This window comes from Centrocercus urophasianus, unplaced genomic scaffold, assembly GCF_019232065.1.
Source record: "Centrocercus urophasianus isolate 14NV4802_14NV808 unplaced genomic scaffold, USGS_Curo_1.0 seq_5, whole genome shotgun sequence".
Taxonomy (NCBI): Eukaryota; Metazoa; Chordata; class Aves; order Galliformes; family Phasianidae; genus Centrocercus; species Centrocercus urophasianus.
Genome location: NW_024885088.1, coordinates 3,816,955 through 3,834,434, shown reverse-complemented (window position 1 = coordinate 3,834,434; position 17,480 = coordinate 3,816,955). Strand labels below are relative to the sequence as shown.

General features: G+C 41.4%; 1 protein-coding gene across 2 annotated transcripts in view; it reads left to right on the top strand.

Annotated features, from left to right (window-relative positions):
• The first annotated feature begins 6,343 nt into the window (after positions 1-6,343).
• The window catches only part of ARFGAP3 (ADP ribosylation factor GTPase activating protein 3), a 33,402-nt gene continuing 22,265 nt past the window's right edge, over positions 6,344-17,480 (top strand). The window contains exons 1-5 of one of the 2 annotated variants that reach the window (XM_042835002.1): positions 6,344-6,479; positions 11,225-11,343; positions 12,407-12,479; positions 14,973-15,104; positions 17,052-17,135. In XM_042835002.1, the coding sequence (XP_042690936.1) occupies positions 6,411-6,479; positions 11,225-11,343; positions 12,407-12,479; positions 14,973-15,104; positions 17,052-17,135 (477 nt within the window). In that variant the 5' untranslated portion in view covers positions 6,344-6,410. Of the gene's footprint in view, positions 6,480-6,628; positions 6,755-11,224; positions 11,344-12,406; positions 12,480-14,972; positions 15,105-17,051; positions 17,136-17,480 lie in introns of those variants that run through there. The other variant, XM_042835004.1, reaches the window with a different exon arrangement.

Below are 17,480 nucleotides of genomic sequence, written 5' to 3'. Positions count from 1 at the left end.
ACGTAGTCATAATGTTCAATGCATTAAAATGTGCAAGCTCTGAAAGTGGATGTATGTATGTCAAGGAAAACATAATTATTCATTCACAAAATGGTTACTAAATCTGTCAGGAATTACTGCCTTGGGTCTCTATATTGTAATATATTTTAGAAAACAATAAAATCTGTTAATCTCTTAAATACACAGAATGCACTTCATCTTGCGATGTATGTAAAAAATACTCTTATAAAGCAAATAGTACACCTGATTGCAATTCAAGATGACAAAGTCTGTATTATCTGAAAGTCATAAAGATGGGCATGCCAGCAGTTGCATTGTGCTGCTTAGGCATAGTGCACAACAGCTCTTAGATGCTGCAGCAAAATGTTTGTGGAAGAAGAGATTGATGTCTTCTGTGGGTACGCTAAATGTACTTACGAGAGCGCTTTCCACGGTATTGTCAAGTTTGATACAGATTGGATAAACTAAGGGGGTTTTTTTGTTTTTGTTTTGTATTTTGAAATATCTGAGTCTCTTCTACCTTCTGTGAGAGAGGTCTTTTTCTTTTTTGGTGTTCTTTATTGCTAACTGCTAGCAGTTAAGATAGTCGTGTTTGTGATTGCTAGCCAGAAGTTTGATCATGTCTCTCACATCTATATTTTTTAATCTAAATAATCCAGTTCTTTATGCTGGGCATCAAATTTAGTAATCATAGAATCTAAGTGGAAGCAACCACAGGAGATCTCTAGTGAGTGACTGATCTAACAGTCAACTCCACATTCAACCTAGGTTGCTCAAGTCTTGAGAGCTGGTCTGGAAAACTTCCAAAGGCTGTTTTCTCACCTCTCTCTTCAAGCAGTTACGATGCTTAATTATCATTATAATGATATTTTATTCCACTGGAATGGACTGCCCAGGGAGGTGGTGGAGTCACCGAGCCTGGGGGTGTTCAAGGAAAGGCTGGATGTTGTGTTGAGGGACATGGTTTAGTGGGAGCTATTGGGAATAGGTGAACGGTTGGACTGGATGATCTTTTAGGTCTTTTCCAACCTTGGTGATTCTGTGATTCTATAATGGTGTTCTTTCTCCCCTGGCTTTACCTGCAGTTGGAACCTGTGTCTTGTTTTGCTGTGCTTGAGCTTGTGCTTGAGCCTGCCAGTGTCTTGGTAGCCTCCAAATTGCTGCTGGGAGGCTGCTTCTGGAACCACAGAATCATTTCTTCTCCAGGCTGAACAAATTTTGTTTCCTCAGCCTCTCCTCACAGAGCAAGTATTGTATCCCCCCCTCAATATGGCAAGTCTTTTTGGGGAAAAGATAGTAGGCTATTTTCTTAGACAATGTGTAAAGACCAGCAATTCCTTATGTGTAGTCCAAAGCTATATTGACGTTCTTCTTCATTTGTTGCCTTTGTTGAGACTTTGAGAACTTGTCACCAAAACTTTAGCACGTTTTTTCCTCAAACTGCTAATTTACTTGCATCTATAATTGTATATTGTTGCCTACAAATTTGGTGTACATATATAGAGTGTAAAAGCAAAGATACACTCTCAATATAACCACATTGTAACTCGTAATATCTTGGTATAACAATCCAATCCATTGCTATTATCTCTTGTTGAGATATTTGTGGAGTTGGCCTGACATGCTAAAACTCTTTTTGCCACAGCTGACCTGAATATTTTTGTTCTGTTGTCTTTCTTCCAATGAAGCCTTTATTCATAACACTTGCAAAGAAGAAAATTAAAGCAGGCTTAAGAATTGGCGATAAGGAGAAACACTGAGCCTTGTAAGGGGAAACCACAGATCTGACATGATCTTGGCGATTAAAAAAAAATATATATATATATATATATATTATTGTAAAACAAAGGAGAAAAGGAAGAAAACAGAAGATGATGTAATGAAGGTTGGATGTCAAGCAGCAATATCTCCTGTTCTCCTAGAGTCGCATGTATTATTTTTAAAAATTAACTCTGAGGTTACATAATCATCCTGTAATCTTTCTCCCACCTTTCTGGTTTGGCAAAGTTAGTCATTTACCTCGGAATATCATACAGCTTGTTAACTGCGGTCACTTTGAAGGAATCTACAGAGCCTGCTCCTGATCTGTGAGAATGAGTTATTCCTGATAATGTAGGATACTTTCACCTACTGGTTTTGTTTGAATTGTAATGTAAAAAGAAATTTCAGAGCATAAGAAAGGTCATGCAGTAATTACTGCAGTAGACAATCACTTCAGTGTATTTGACACCTAACAGTTTGCCTGCTGATGGTAAGCACATATTGCTTTCAGCCTGCCTTACTTCCTTTCTCCTGTTAGAAATACATATTCCTAGGGGATCTGACATCAATCCTCTAGCACAAAGTTTCGAAAATACCGTAGAGGGTTCTTGAACCCTCCATTCAGAGAATACCTTTGTAGACCAGAAGCTCTATTGAGCGCTGTTCACATTTCAGAGGGTGTAACAACCTCTGGTAGTAGGTTGGATGAGATCTGTGCCAGTAGCACATTGTGGGTGCCTTGGGAAGAGCATAGAAATAGGACAGCATGCAACGACGCTTCAGCCACAGTATTTCAAGCTGTCAGTGATCTGTCTCTTTTGTTCTGTGAAACAAGAAAAAGTTATTTTGAACATTCCGTTCATTGCTTTGTCAACAACTGTTGTTCATACAGAAGTAGACGAAGTAGGTCAGAAAAGTGATCCTGTAATTAGTTCCAGAAAGACAACCATTCTTTCTTGTAGCTAATTGTGACCCCATTAGAGAAGTGCAGACTTTTTATTTTATTTTTAATAAAAATTGTATTTTTATTTTGCATTTGACTCTGAAATTTACTTGCTGCTTTATTACCTAGTTAGTATTATACAAGATATTTCTACTAGTTTTTTTTTGTGTGTGTGTGTTTTTTTTTTTTTTACTTCTGTAAATGTAAGTAGTTCAATAAACCACTACCTTCCTATTTACTGTTCTCACAGATAAATATACAAATTACATGTTCAAGCATGAGTCCTCTGGGCAACACACTGGCAACCTCCCACTGTTTGTTATGGTGGTCAGTGACTAATTTGTTAAATGATCATTTCCTTATTTCATGGCAATGAATCTAGGTTTTTATGAGGGAGATTAACAAGAACGTTTTGAAAATCCAGGTTACCTTTACTTCAGCTAGGTCACCTCTCTGCATGACCCATGAAGCTTTAACTCAATGAAGTAGCAACTGTATTAATTGTGAAGTGATTGTGTATTATGATATAGATATTTCTAGGAACCTGAAGCAGAAGATGCAGAAATTTGATTGCCCTGCCAAAGATTAAATGCTATCATGTGGCCAACATAGGTAGGTTTTGCAGTGGGATGCTGCTTCTAAATGCAACTTTGCAAGTCTCTTGCATTCCTAATGCAAACAGGTTTACAGAAGCACAACTGAATATTGTCTATGCAGTGGACTTGTCTGAAAATTATATTATTGTAACTTTTTGGCTTTGTACTGGACAATGCTGTTGAGATGGACTACTTTCAAGATCAAAAAGCTCCAAGAAACCTCACCTATGTGACGAAGTGGTTATGCTTCTTGATGTTATCAGTACAAACAATACATTATTACTAAATAAAAGTATATTATTGATATGTAGAACTGGTTTCAACTGGTTTTTAATGTAGTTTAACACTGCTAAACTTCATTTCCATATTGTGGGACTAGACACTTAGATGCTTTCTGCTCCAAGGAGAAGATTGTCTGGATGGATTATGTAGTCTGGAATGATATGTGTCTGGGACCATGTTGTGTCACTGAGGATATCATTTGCAAGAGAGAGGCTGGCCTTGAATTTCTAGAGCTGCAGCTGCCACGAAGCGATGTATTATTGTTATGCACAACGCAGATGTGAGCAGTAACAAACTTTGCTCAGTGTTTCCAAGTTTCCCAAAGAAAACCAAGCATAAGTAAAAACAATGAGACTGTCTCCAAAATACCTTGAACAAATTGGCGTTCTTTCTCAAGCAGAGAGCAAATGGCAGTACAACTTTCTGTGGATAATGGATCCAGAGAATGAATGCACATTCAGACTTGACAGTTTTTTGTTGCTGTGCTCCCTTTTGACTGGCGTAGTGTTAATATTCTTTGTAATAGCTCATACGGTGCTCTGTTTTGGATGTGTGATGAAAACACTGTTGATAACACACTAATATTGTAATTGATACTGAGCAGTGCTCTTCTGTTTCTCACGCTGCTCTGCCAGGAAGTAGGCTGGAGTGTGCAAGGAGCTGAGAGGGGGCACAGCTAGAACTGCTGACCCAGAGTGACCAAGAGGGATATCCCCCACCACACAGCACAACAATTAAAGCTGAGGGGAAGTTCATCAGGGTTGCTGCATCAGCTTGTAGTGATATAGTTTTATATCACTTCTTTTCTTCTTTTTCTTTTGCTTCTTCACCCCCCCCCTTTCCCCCCCCTTTTTTTTTTCTCTTGTTATACTGTCTATCTTAACCCATGACTTTTCTCACTTTTGCCCTTCCAATTCTTTCCCCCTCCTGGTGGGAGTGCAGAGTGAACGAGCAGCTGTGTTATGCTAGCAGCCAACAGGGTTAAGCCACAACAGTCCAGACGAAAATCTGCTGAGGGCTGAGGACACGAGTGGTATCAGCTTTGCTCATAGTGTTGCTCTACTACTGGCTCTGCTTAAGGACCTGTACTGCACCTAACTCCAAAGTAGAGGACATTCCAGCACTCAGTTTACAGGCACCTGCAGGCACCCTTGAAGGGTAGTTTTTAAAAATATTCAAATTGCAAGAGCAGGCAGTGAATTACAAGCACTGCCTGTTCCCCAGTAGATGTAGATAGCTCAGCCCTTGCTTCTATGTCCATTTGTTTTATCACCTGTTTCCCCAAGTCTAGAGTTTGCTTTTAATATTGCCTCAGGTCACATTTACATCCCTCAAGTTCCCATGTATGTGCTAAATGCTTTTCTTGCATCTTGTGTAGAGCTCACCTGCTGGCAATCAGCTGAGCTTGCAGGCTGCAACAGGTGTGTCTAGTTTGCACACCCACTTATCTGAATGGCAGAGTATGGCCTTGGGATAGAGGTGCTGTGTGAGACAGAGACAGTACAGAGTGTGTTAATGAACACAGTCAAGGATGGAGTCTTGTGCAGTGTGTGCAAAGTGGCTCTGAATAACTAACTAGCAGGTTTTTGACATTTTGACACTAGGGCAGAGATGAACCACTTTCTGAAATAAGAGTCAGTTCTGAAATAACCAACAGGCCATGGTGTTTCCTGTGCACTCCAGTTTAGCAGGGCTGCTGTAGTGGCAGGAACTAGCTGCCTTTGAGCAGCATTGCTTGGGGAAGTGGTAGTGTGGCTGAGGAGAGTATGGGGCAGTAACAAGGACTGTCCTTTCCAGGGGCTGTGCCACATGGTTTAGTCTTCAAATTAACTTTGTTTTTCCAACGTTGATTTTTCCACTTAGCTAGCAAGATAGTACCTCTCCTGCCTTTTTTGTTTTGTTTTGTTTTTCTTTCCCTTTCAGTACTTATGAAGCTGACATAATAAACTTTCTTTCGTGGAAATCTGTTGGCAACTTTTTCTCCCTGAGAGTCCAGCAGCTGTAGGCTGGCAATCCTCATGCAGCCCAATGGGGTTTGGCAAGCAAATCTGGAGAACATGTGCAGAATGTATGGATGCCTATGGAGGGTGAAGGCCAGGGCCTGAAGACAGATTTCCATGCAAGGTGGAGGTGGAGCTTTTGGGCCCTAGATAACTTATTAATGGCCCTATTTTCAACAGGTTAGACCAGCCACTCTGCAGAGGTCCCCAGAACCTAGACTATTATACAAAAACACGTTAGGAAAATTTGCCCTAACCCTGTTTCATGTGCGGGTAGTGTGTAGTCCTTCCACTACACGCGATGAGAGTGAGGGGAGGATGAACAACAGCACTGAGATGTTAAGATTTGTCCCTGAAGTTGCACACTTCAGTGTGAGTGCCCGGAGGAAATGCCCATCTCCTCACGTTTATTCACAATGCTTGAAACTAACACGCCGTGTCCAGGAGTGGAAACCGTTCTGTTCACAGTGTAACAACATGTCCCACTTCTCTTTTTTCCAGACCAGCAATCGGAGCTGCTGTCGCTCTCCCACGTTTTATCTCCTCACGCAGCCGACGACCGGCCCTGCCCGCCGTTCAGCCCGGGCGCCTCCCGCCGCCAGGCGCTGACGCGGCGCGGTCGCGCGTCCCCATGGCAACCGGCGCCCCCTTGCGCCACGCCGGCGGCTGCAAGCCGCGCCCCGCCGGGCGGCCCTGTGCGCGCGCCCGCTGCGTGGCCGCTCGGCAGGAGGGGCGGAGCGTTCGGCGGCGGCGCGGCCCGGACAGCAAAGCGGGTGGCGGCGGCGGCTTCGCTTGGCGACCCTCGCGCCTCTCCCCCGCCTCCCCGCCATGTGCGAGCCCAGCAAGCAGGACATCGGCGCCATCTTCAAGCGGCTCCGCTCCGTGCCCACCAACAAGGTGAGGGCGCCGGGACTCGGCGCGGTAGGGGCCGCGCTCCGCCGCTGTGACACGTCGCACTGGCGGGGGGCGGGGCGGGGCGCGTGTCTCGGTGGGACTGGGCCGCGCGGGGCGGCTGTCTGGATACATGGCACGGCTGCGGCCGGGCTGCACGGCGGGGATCCGGCGCTTTCGGTGACTGGAACGACCGGGGGGCAGCAGCGCGCCCCGAGATAGCGAAGGCATGACGGGTGTTTCTCCATCGAACAGACACGATTCCTTCCTTGGTGACAAACGTAGGTGTTGCCTTTAGGTCAGCCAGTGAGGACTTGACTTGCGGTGTAGCGGCCGTGGTATTGCGTGGGACGTGCGGCTGTGAGAGTGTCGGGGCCGGCCGGCTCTCGTGCAAGGTACAGGCAGTGGGGCTTTGCCTGCTTCCGCAGAGCACGGAGACTAAAGAAAAGAGACAGTCGGCAGTTGAGCTAGTTTCTAAAGCGAGGAAAGATCCGCGTCCTTCAGGTCCCCCCTTTCTGCTTTCCTAGTTCCAGCTCTTGAGCCGCTTTCCTAGTTCCAGTTCCTGAGCTCCGTGCCCAAGAGATGGAGCGGTGTTGCAACGCTCCCATCACGCCGTTGCTGGAGCCACGCAGGCCCGCTGCTGCCTGTTGCCGGCAGGGCGCACAGCTCCGTGCAGAGCCCTCTGCCTTCTGCCGAGCCTGGGCGGTGGTGCCCGGGGCCACTCAGGCGTGTCGGGCTCACCTGGCTGTGCTGCTGTGATACCTCGAAGGGATTCAGTACAGTGCTGGCAGAGTTGGACTGGGGCAACGTTTGCTCTCGTTCGGACCAGGTTTGCTTGAAAGCTGTCATTTGTGTGCAGTCTGATGACAGTAGCACCGGTAGGTAACTCAGTTACCTACTCTGGACAGTAAGTCAGGTAGGAAGGAAAGGCTTATGAGGAGCTTCAGTAACTCACATCTCGCAGCTTTCCCATGCCCCCGTAGGAAGAGCTTTCTTGAGCGAAAGGTGCTGTTGCCACCAGCTCACCTCATAGAATCAGAATGGCCTGAGTTGAAAAGGATCATCTAGTTTCAACGCCCCTGCTATGTGCAGGGTCGCCAACCACCAGACCAGGCTGCCTAGAGCCACAGCTCCTCGTGTTTGACTGCATGCTGCTTTGATCTTTTCTTGTTCTGTTCTTAGTCTGCCCCTTTGTAGGGCTTTCCTGCAGCACCTGAAAAATAAGTGCTTTGGAATACTGGAAACATTTCCTCTTAAAATTTTAGTAGTATGCTTTAGCTGTTTTGTGTATGTTTGGGTGAGTTTGGGAAGCACACATGCTTTCCATGCAGCTGTGGGGCCCTGACTGCCTCCTGTGGGAAGGTGTGTGTGTGTGTGTGTGTGTGTGTGTGTGTGCGTGCGTGTGTGCGCGCGCGCGCACACTGCTGGGTGCTCTGCGAGGCTTCCAAGCACATGCTGGCCTGGGCAAAATAATTCTCATTTAAGTACATGTGCAGTTTTAGTTTAAATATTATAGCATGTTTTGATTGGAATTTGAATAGTGATCTTGAATCTAGTGATCTTGTGAACTTGTAGCTCGGTCTCTGGTTTCTTTTACTTTGTATGGCATGAGAAATAGCTTATTGGAGTTGTTTTGTTTTTTATGCACTGCATAATACAGAGTTGGCTGGCAGCATTCAACAAACATGTTACAGTTGTCACATAGGATGTATTTTGAACATACTAAATTATTTTCAGACACAAAAGCTGCACAGTATGAGTCATAGAATCATAGAAACATTCAGATTGGAAAAGACCTTCAAAATCATTGAGTCTAACCACGACTTAACCGTACTACTTTAGCTCTAACAACCAACCTTCTGGTTGATTGGTATGGTTGGTTTAGATGTTTGCAGAGCTTGCCTGGTTGGAGGACTTGTCCTGATGCTGTTGTATATAGACTCTTGTTCGGCCACAAGTCTGTCTCCCTGCAGTAGATGCCTTTTTGTTCCCTTTTCTGGCTCTTTCCCTTCCCCTAGTGAGAATAACATCCACGGCACCACTTAGAGGCCCAACTCAAGAATGTGAACTGGCTGCAAACCAAGAAGGTGCATTGTGGTGGTGGTTTCTCAGTTTTTCAGTTCTGTTATTACATTTTGTCTATGTGGCTGTCCCTTATGTCATTATTAAGACTCCCACTCTCCCCATATGGCAGCCTGGTGCTGTTCTGTTGGCAAATGTTCCTGCTCCCTACCTTACCTCAGCATTGCTGCTGATGTGGCTGCAATGCGAGTTGGACTTACCTTTGCTCTGAGCCAGTTTGTAGCGTTGGTCTCCAGTCACATCAACAAGCACAGTTATTATTGCTGATGCAAGAAAGGGGAGCATATCTGAATGCTGCAGTGGGTGAGTAAGAGCAGCTGTGGCACACAGCTCACCTTTGCCCAATGACAAACTCCTGCATGGCTCACTGCTGGGGCCTTGCACAGCTGACACATGCCTTCATAGCCCTGGCCTTAGGCTGGGTGCTGAGCCAGCCCTCCTGGATGACAAACCTAGCATTTCTGCAAGCCTTGTGTCTGTCTGTAAGTTTCCAATGGTAGTGGGCACTGTGAATTTGTTCACCACCATAGGTAAGGGGTTTGCTAACTTCCACCTCTGTGCAAGGTGGATGCTGTACAATATAATGACTTCTTGCTATGAGTTATCCCTAAATCTGTGTTTGTTTTGGTACAAGCAGCCTGCTTATGGCTTTTGCCTTAAGAGATTGTTACTGAATCTGGACCGTCCCAAAATGGCCGAAAACAAAATAGACAAAAATATTGAAAGTGTACTTAAAAAGCAACAGATTATTGAAGTGTAATCTTCAACCTGATTTTTATAATGACTTTGAGACCTTAGTTGTACCTCAGTCAGTACAGGAAACACACTGTCTCTGGTTTTAAAACAGAGACAGTTTCAAAGGCTGGTTCTGAAATCTCTTACTTTATTCTCAGTTCTTAGAATTTATGTGTTGGGAAGCACTTCAGAAATTGAGGTAGCTCAGCAACATGAGTGTGAGTTAAGTACACTCCTTCATCAGGTAGCTTACTGAAATGTAACTGTCTGTTGCACAACGTGATGGAACTGACAGTTCTTAAAGAAACTAGGTGTTATTCCTACTTGCATCGCAATCCTTGAAGATATGGCTTTATCTCTGTGAGTCATTTTCACGGCTGTCTGGAACAGAGCTGACAGAGACCTGGGCCAGTGAAGACAGTGAGCTGTCCTGTTCTGTGACAGCTGCCTTCCACAGTGATGCAATAACTGTTTTCAGACGCTAAAATTAAGAGCTTATCATTGTACTGAGGAATCTTTAGGGACGTCACCAACAGAACTTTTCTAACCATGGGATTATTTTTCAATCACTTGCCAATGCTCAGGATTCTCTTTTCCCATTTCTGCTCTGGGGAATTTCTGCCCAGACCACTGCTCAGGGTCTGCCTTGCTCTCCTGTGATAGAAGCAGGACTGGGGCTGTTGTGCTAGCTTTGGTCTCCATCAGAAACCACTTCTAATTCAGTCATCTCCTTCCTTTTGCCCTGGGAAGGAACAGCTTGAAAACAGCCTATTTAAAATGAAGGTGAAGCTAGCTTTTTTTTAAAGGACTCATTCTTCTTTTTTTTTTTTTCCCCCAACTTCCTGTATATCATTCTTCCCCATCTGCTGCTCACTTCAGGGACTCTCTCCTGCTCCTCCTTTTAACACTCATTTTCTACAGCTTTTCTCTCATTTCTTCTTTCTGCTTATGTCACTGAATGACCCCATTTCCACATGCAATTGTGGGATACAAATATGCTTCCTGCACTCCTTCCTCTCCTGTAGTTTGGCAGGGTATGTAAGAAAAATGCTCTATTTAGTCACATTAGTGGAGACCCTAGCAGGAAGAGTTGTTGGTTTGTTTTTTTTTCCCCTCACCTTGGTTTTGAAGAATAAGGTTGCGGAATGAAAATTCATCAGTTTAGGTGAAAAAACTTGCCCCTGTGGAGTTCATTTTTTAACAGATGCTGCTCAGGATGCCCAGTAAGTGGGTGCCTTTACTGTGGAATTTGTCCTTTGCAGCCTTTATAACTCCACTGAAAAAGCATTGATCAACTAGAGGAGTATTTCTGTATGGGAACATTTCTATATGTTATGCATGTAACATTAAATAGGAATAACTGTATAGCTGTTTCTGTTTAAATTTGCATTCTTCCTTGCATTTGAAAATACCAGATAATTTGTTTTGTTCTCTCTTTCCTTGACCAAAGAGGCACAGATGTCAGAATAACCAAAGTAGCACTTGAGAGCTGTGGACTGTACAGAAAGCACAAAGTATATGAGGTGTAGAGGCAGATATCTCTTGTAGCTTCGGCTGAGTGTTAGGAATCTTATGTGGTGGGGAAGCCTTAGCTTTGGCTATGATGTGATTTTGGACACGTCAGCTATTTAACCAGTCTTGTTGTGGACAGCCAAATGGTTGGTTCAGCAGCACGCAAGTAATGCATAGTACAAATAGGAACATCTGGCAGAGTCTTAGGCCTAGTGTTACGCAGAGTGGATGCTTTCTTCAAGCTCAGGCAGGTTGTGCAGCTTCTCTTTATAAAATCAGGTTTGTATGAAGTTGTTGTGTTGACACATGCGTTAAGATTGAATTCAATTCCTATCACTGCAAGGGTGTTAGAATGACCCATAATAACAGCTACAAGAAGAGATTGTGCGTAAGTCAAGTTAATGATCTTTGTTTTCTTTAAGGTATGTTTTGACTGTGGATCGAAAAACCCTAGCTGGGCAAGCATAACATATGGAGTCTTTCTTTGTATTGACTGTTCAGGGACGCACCGGTCACTTGGCGTGCACTTGAGTTTCATTCGGTAAGTGGTTGGTATCTTCCTACAACAACAATAGAAAGATTTATATTCCGGCTTCTAATGTTTATTGTTTTGTTGTTTTTTTTTCTTTGGATGCCTGATCAGAGAGAGAAGCCCATTCTTTTCTTCTCCTTCAAACGTTTTTAATGTTTGTATTGGCTTTGTTTTATCTGATGGCTACTTGGGAACTAGGTAAATAGGTAGGGTTCAATAGCACTTATGCCGTGCACCCTTTCCCATTACCTGCTTATTGTGTCAGTAGCACGCCTTTGTTGACAGATTTGTTTCTGCACTGAAGATGATAAAAACAAAGAAGGGAGTAAGCACTTTGAAGCGCTTTATCATTTTCTCCGAATCAAGACTGAGGCAGATAGCACTTTGTTATCTTCAGCAGTGTGACAGTGTGTTGATCATAATGATAATCTGATGTGCTTGCAAGCCAGTTAAGAGACCCACGTAGCCTTTTTTTGCCCGCTTTGCTTCCTGAAAGTTGCACACGTTGCCGTAGTGCTTATACCAGGGGTAGAAGGAGAGAGTTTTTATGTGAAGTGCTACCGTCTCTGGTGGCTCAGCCAGTTGTTGCTGTTTTACTGAGGTTCTCTGATTTCAGGTGAGTACCCTCACCTGAGTTACATCTGGTAGGCATTTGAAATATTTGAAATGGAAGATACTGTTTGAAGTATATGAGAGCAATGCATTTAAGAATAGATTGCACTTAAAAGCGAATGTTTTCCATCAGCTAAAATCAATATTCTTCCTCTGTTGCTTTGTCACTGTGTATAAGAATGTTACAAAAGGTCTTTCAAGAATCCATTCCTGATGATCATAGTATTATAATGATCAGAATTCTTCTAATAAAATTACAGAATCACAGAATTGCTCAGGTTGGAAAAGACCTTAAAGATCAAGTCCAACCACAACCTAACCATGCTATCCTAACTCTAACAACCCTCTGCTAAATCATGTCACTTTCCCAAAATAATTTGTGTGAGAGACTCTTTGCACAGAAAAAGGTAGATTTTGAATGGCTATGGAGATAACTCTAAGCATGTTTCCCTCTCTTCAGATCTACAGAACTGGATTCCAATTGGTCTTGGTTTCAACTGAGGTGCATGCAAGTTGGAGGAAATGCAAATGCTGTATGTATCCTGCGCCTCGAAGCTTGTTAGGCTTGGAAACTACTGTTAATACATTGTCAGTACATCTAATTTAACAGTGAAACATTGATAACTGCTGAAAGATGTCTTTCCTTCTGCTTGTAAACCTAGTTAACAAGTGTTTTCCTGAGGCTGTGTTTACTTATGGGGCTTACAATGATGCCATGCCAAAGAGCATGTCAGTGTTGGAAGTCTCTCATAAGTCAAGGTATGACTTTGGTACAGTTGAAATCCAGATAAGGCACATGATGCTGTCAGAGAGGAAGTAACAGTGTTTTTGTTTTGGCCAATTCATATTGGCTGTTGCTTTTGGTTTCGTTTTTCATATGTACTTAGAAATAAGTTTATTTCACAGTATTTTTGTAAGTTAAAGTTATGCCAGTGCTGCATTTTTCTCAAAAAGAAAGTTCTGGTTTTATATCTATTTCCATGCAGAGAACGGTGAATTGTGGATCATTATAATTTATCTTCCACTTCTGCATTTTGCAGTCTTTAAATTCTTTAGATTTGGTACTTGGCAAGGGACTGTTTCTGGTGTGCAGATCTGAACAGCTGTGCAGCTTCCTCTGAAATAAAGTGATGTTTTCACCTTTCTTTACTCTCCTTTCTTAAGTTATATTCTTTTTTTATGCTGCAGTTATATGAATTTAATTGTCAAGTTTCTTTCTTACCACCTGGTACATAAACACCATAGTTCTAACTAATCAGAAGAGGGATTTTTTTTTTTTTTTTTAGCCAAAGGTTTTAAGACAATTGGAAAGAAGAGGCTGCAGAGTTTGAAAAAGAACCACAGTTACTTTCAGAAAGCATATTCCCAGAGGATTAACAGTAAACATCTTTTAAGTTTGTGTGGTTTCTTTTACATTCTGCTTGGATGTCACTGTTTCCTATAACGCATTGCCAAGAGGTCAAATATAAGCACACTCACTCCTTGTATACCTCAAATTCATAATGATCTGTTTTGGAGTTCCTGAGAAATGAAGATAAATGGCTGAAAATTTAAAGACCAGTTTAGTAAAGTACCTGAACATTTAAAAAGTTGACATTTTGCCTTTAATTTAATTTAAAAACAGTTTGGTTTTTTGTTCCAGCTCAGTTAAATTCTATTTTTACTAACTGTTGCTTAGATGTACTGCCAGATTAACATTTGCTATTTGTATTTTATAATTGCCTGATGACACTGAATCTTGGATAACAGCAGTTGTGAACTTCCTAACTATTTCCTAGCTCTCTTGGAGGTTGCTAGGAAATGTGGTGTTGCAAGTTCCTTTTGTCTTCAGAATAAATATCTGCAGTGATGGCAATTGGGGCCTACAAAGAAAAGCTCTGAAAGTCAACTTCATAAATGTAAATGTTTTTATAAGCAGAAATACACAATCTTTGTGGCAGGGTGACATTTACAACTGTTTTATTGTAGTTACAGAAGTTGACTGGCTTAATTTTTTACAGAGTGTGGTATTTGTGTACTGGTTTTACATTTGACATTACAACCTTCAGTTACCTGGATTTGTTGACTCTATCAGAAACTTGTTTAGTGTGTTTTACTGTAATGGTCTGATACATTCTTTTGTGCAAGAACGTATGATGTAATTTGCTATTTAGTTCTAGGTACTGAAAAACATACCTGGTTTTTCCATGTTTTTATCTTGCAAACAAAATTTGTATGTAAATAAGCACATAAAAAGAGTGTGTGTATCTATGCGTACATACACAGAAATTTGGGGGGTTTTTTTGTTGTTGTTTTTTGTTTTTTTAAGGAAGACCATTTCTTTATATTCATTTTGATGCTATTGAATTACAGCATCGTGGAATCACTTGGGTTGGAAGAAATGCTCATCCAGTTCCAGCCCCCTGTTGCAGGCAGGGCTGCCCCCCACCAGCTCAGGCTGCCCAGGCCCCCACCCCACCTGGCCCTGAATGCCTGCAGGGATGGGGCAGCACAGCTTCTCCAGGCAGCTGTGCCAGGGCCTCACTGCCCTCTGAGTAAAGAATTTCCTCCTAACATCTCACCTAAATTTCCCCTTTTCGTTTAAAGCCAGTCCCCCTTGTCATGTCGTTGTCTGCCCATGTAAAAACTCTGTTGAACATACATTATTCTCCCTGGCACGTTTGACATGAAGCCAAGCAATGCCTTTTAGAATATCAGAAACATCTTTTGAAGCACAGCTGTTGGCAGTCAGTTATCTCTTCCTTTCTTCAGCTGTTAGATTTGGAGGTAGGAATCATTCTATATGATCGGAATTGTGTATAATTCTAGAACGTTCCACTGATGTTTTTGGGTTTTGTTGTTTTATGTGTTCATATGTTGCCATAATGGAGTTTTCTTCTTATTTTGGAGATTTACATAGACTTCATGGTTTACAAGATTTAGAGACAGGAGCAGAGTCTTTTGCTGCATTGCGGTGTATACTAATGTTAAGTGCCATTTGTTTTGAAATTTGTTTCTTATAGCATTTTGTATGTTTTGCTTCATAGTCTGCTTTTTTCCATCAACATGGATGCACAACAAATGACACCAATGCAAAGTATAACAGTCGAGCTGCTCAGCTTTACAAGGAGAAGATTAAATCTCTTGCGACACAAGCAACAAGAAAACATGGTACTGATGTAAGTAATGTATGTCTTTTGTCATTTAGATTTCTGAAACACTTCCCATTCCTTTACCACTAGAGTCATTTAAAGTTTCTAATCTACAATGTGAAAGATAATTATTTTGGAGGTACTGCTACACATTGCTTTGAGGAGGCAAGAAGTGGAGTAAAGAATTTGCAGCAGATATCGAGGGTAGAGATGAACCTGATGTTTCAGAATCACTTCTGGGTTACTCAAAACATTAATCGTATCATTTGGAGTAACTTACAGGGATCGTAGGTGGAAACTTCAGGTATTCTTCAAAATGGGAACTACTGTGTTTCACAGATGTACTGCAAAATTGTATTTGTGCTGTTGCACAATGAATATGCCAGCTCTTCTCCATGAATTATGTATTGTGATTAGATTTGCTTTTCTGCAACTGAATTATTACTTAGAAGTACAGCATAGTAAGAAAATAGAAGTGCCAGTAGCTGTCTATAAGATAGTTGTGATTTTTACAGTGTTTTGATTTGAGTAGGTACATTTTTCTACAGAAATTATACTTGAAAAATTCACAAATTCTGTGTCTTGAGCATACTGTTCTGTTAAAAGTGCTGATGCAGTTCAGGCATGCTGTCAAAGCCTAGAAGTGAGATTGCTGACAGGAAGAAGTTGTTACTGAACTATGCAGCATATGAGTTTGCTGAGGCGTTAAGTAAGTTTGACACAACAGTTCTGTTTTGCGTATGCAGAATGAATGCTTTGATTGTTTAATTCAGTGCGTTGAAGTCCGTGTCTAATTCATTTGAGGTTGATCAGATGAGTGGGAATTAAACAAACAAACAAAAAAAAAAAAAAAAAAAAAAAAAGAAAGAAAGAAAGAAAACACAATACAGTTTTCTTGCTTTTTTTTCTTCTAGTCTATATATGATACAGCATTGAAATTTAGTGAGTTATAATAATTCTATGTTATGGATATTGTATTTAACATGGTTTACATCACTAATTTCAGATAATTTTTTTACTTAATAGCCTTAGATATAAAACAAATTTAAGTAAACTTAATATACTATTTGCATGTAAATTGGCATGAAGTTCCCCAAATGACACTTTAAAGAGCTGTGGTTATCTTCAGTTATAGATTTCATCCAAAAATGTGGTATTAATAATTTATTTCTTACATTTAAAAAAATAGTAAATATATTTCTGAATACACTGCAAGCTTAAGTGGTGATGTGCTATCTATATTGAAGTTTCGTTCAGTAATTAGTCTTCATACTGGTCTCATTAAAAAAAAACCACCTAATTTACTGGCTCTTTTGATTATTTAATGATGAGGTGAGCATGTTGCATATTTCATAACCTTTTTGAATATGGTCACTATTTTCAGCATGATGTCTTTTGCGTGTATTAGTAAGAACCTTCTAAAGTTAGAATGTAGATCACAAGTTCAGGTATTGTCTTGCAGGGTTCCGGGAATGACCTGAGGCACTTAGGGCTCTGCAGCCTACCCTGAGAACTGTTAGCATCTTGCTACAGCTTTCTGCAGGTGTAGTAGAGGTTTTGGAGCTCTAGACCGAGTGGGACAATCCATCAAAGTACCAGACCATGGTATTTTCTTAGTGTTTTTTTTATTCTTACATGAGTATATGAAAAAACTTGATTCTAAAACTCTAGTGATACTGAATATTGATAATATTACTGCAGCAGACCTTATACTGAGTATTTGGTTAGGAAGGAAATGGTTACTGGGAAGGAAGATATCACAGACATGGAATCTTAACAAGGAATGTCATATACTCAAATAAATTGGCAAGGGTGAAATACTTAGGAAAAGAAAATCACTAAATTTTTAACCTGATAAAAATGTAGTTTTAAGATAAGTGCATTTTTCAGAATACTTTAATGCAATTGTCTTGTAAAATTAATAATCTCCTCCTCCTCCTTCTTTACCTTGATCCTCTCTGTGAACACTTGTAGCTGTGGATAGATGGATGTGGAATGCCACCTGCATCACCTCAGCACAAAGAAGAGGACTTTTTTGCATCCCATGCTTCTTCCAAGGTATAGGTTGACTCTGCTTAATTCTTTGCTTTCTGAACATATTAGGATAACTGTGTGTTCTGTTATGAAGGTTAAACCCTGAAAGAAAATCTTAGGCAGTAGGTTGTTGAATTAAACTCATTCATCTTCTCATCCTTCTGTGAGTCTCAAAATTCTTCCTGAATGTGAATGATTTTCTAAGATGATAGTTCAGAATTACCCAAATAATAGCTAAATCTGGAATGAAACTGTTTTTCTTAGGAACACAATTTCACTTGGACTCATGACTGAGCCATTTGGCTTGAGAGTGCCCTGATCTAAATTCACTAAGTGAAAACTTCAGTTTATAATCAATAAAATGTAATA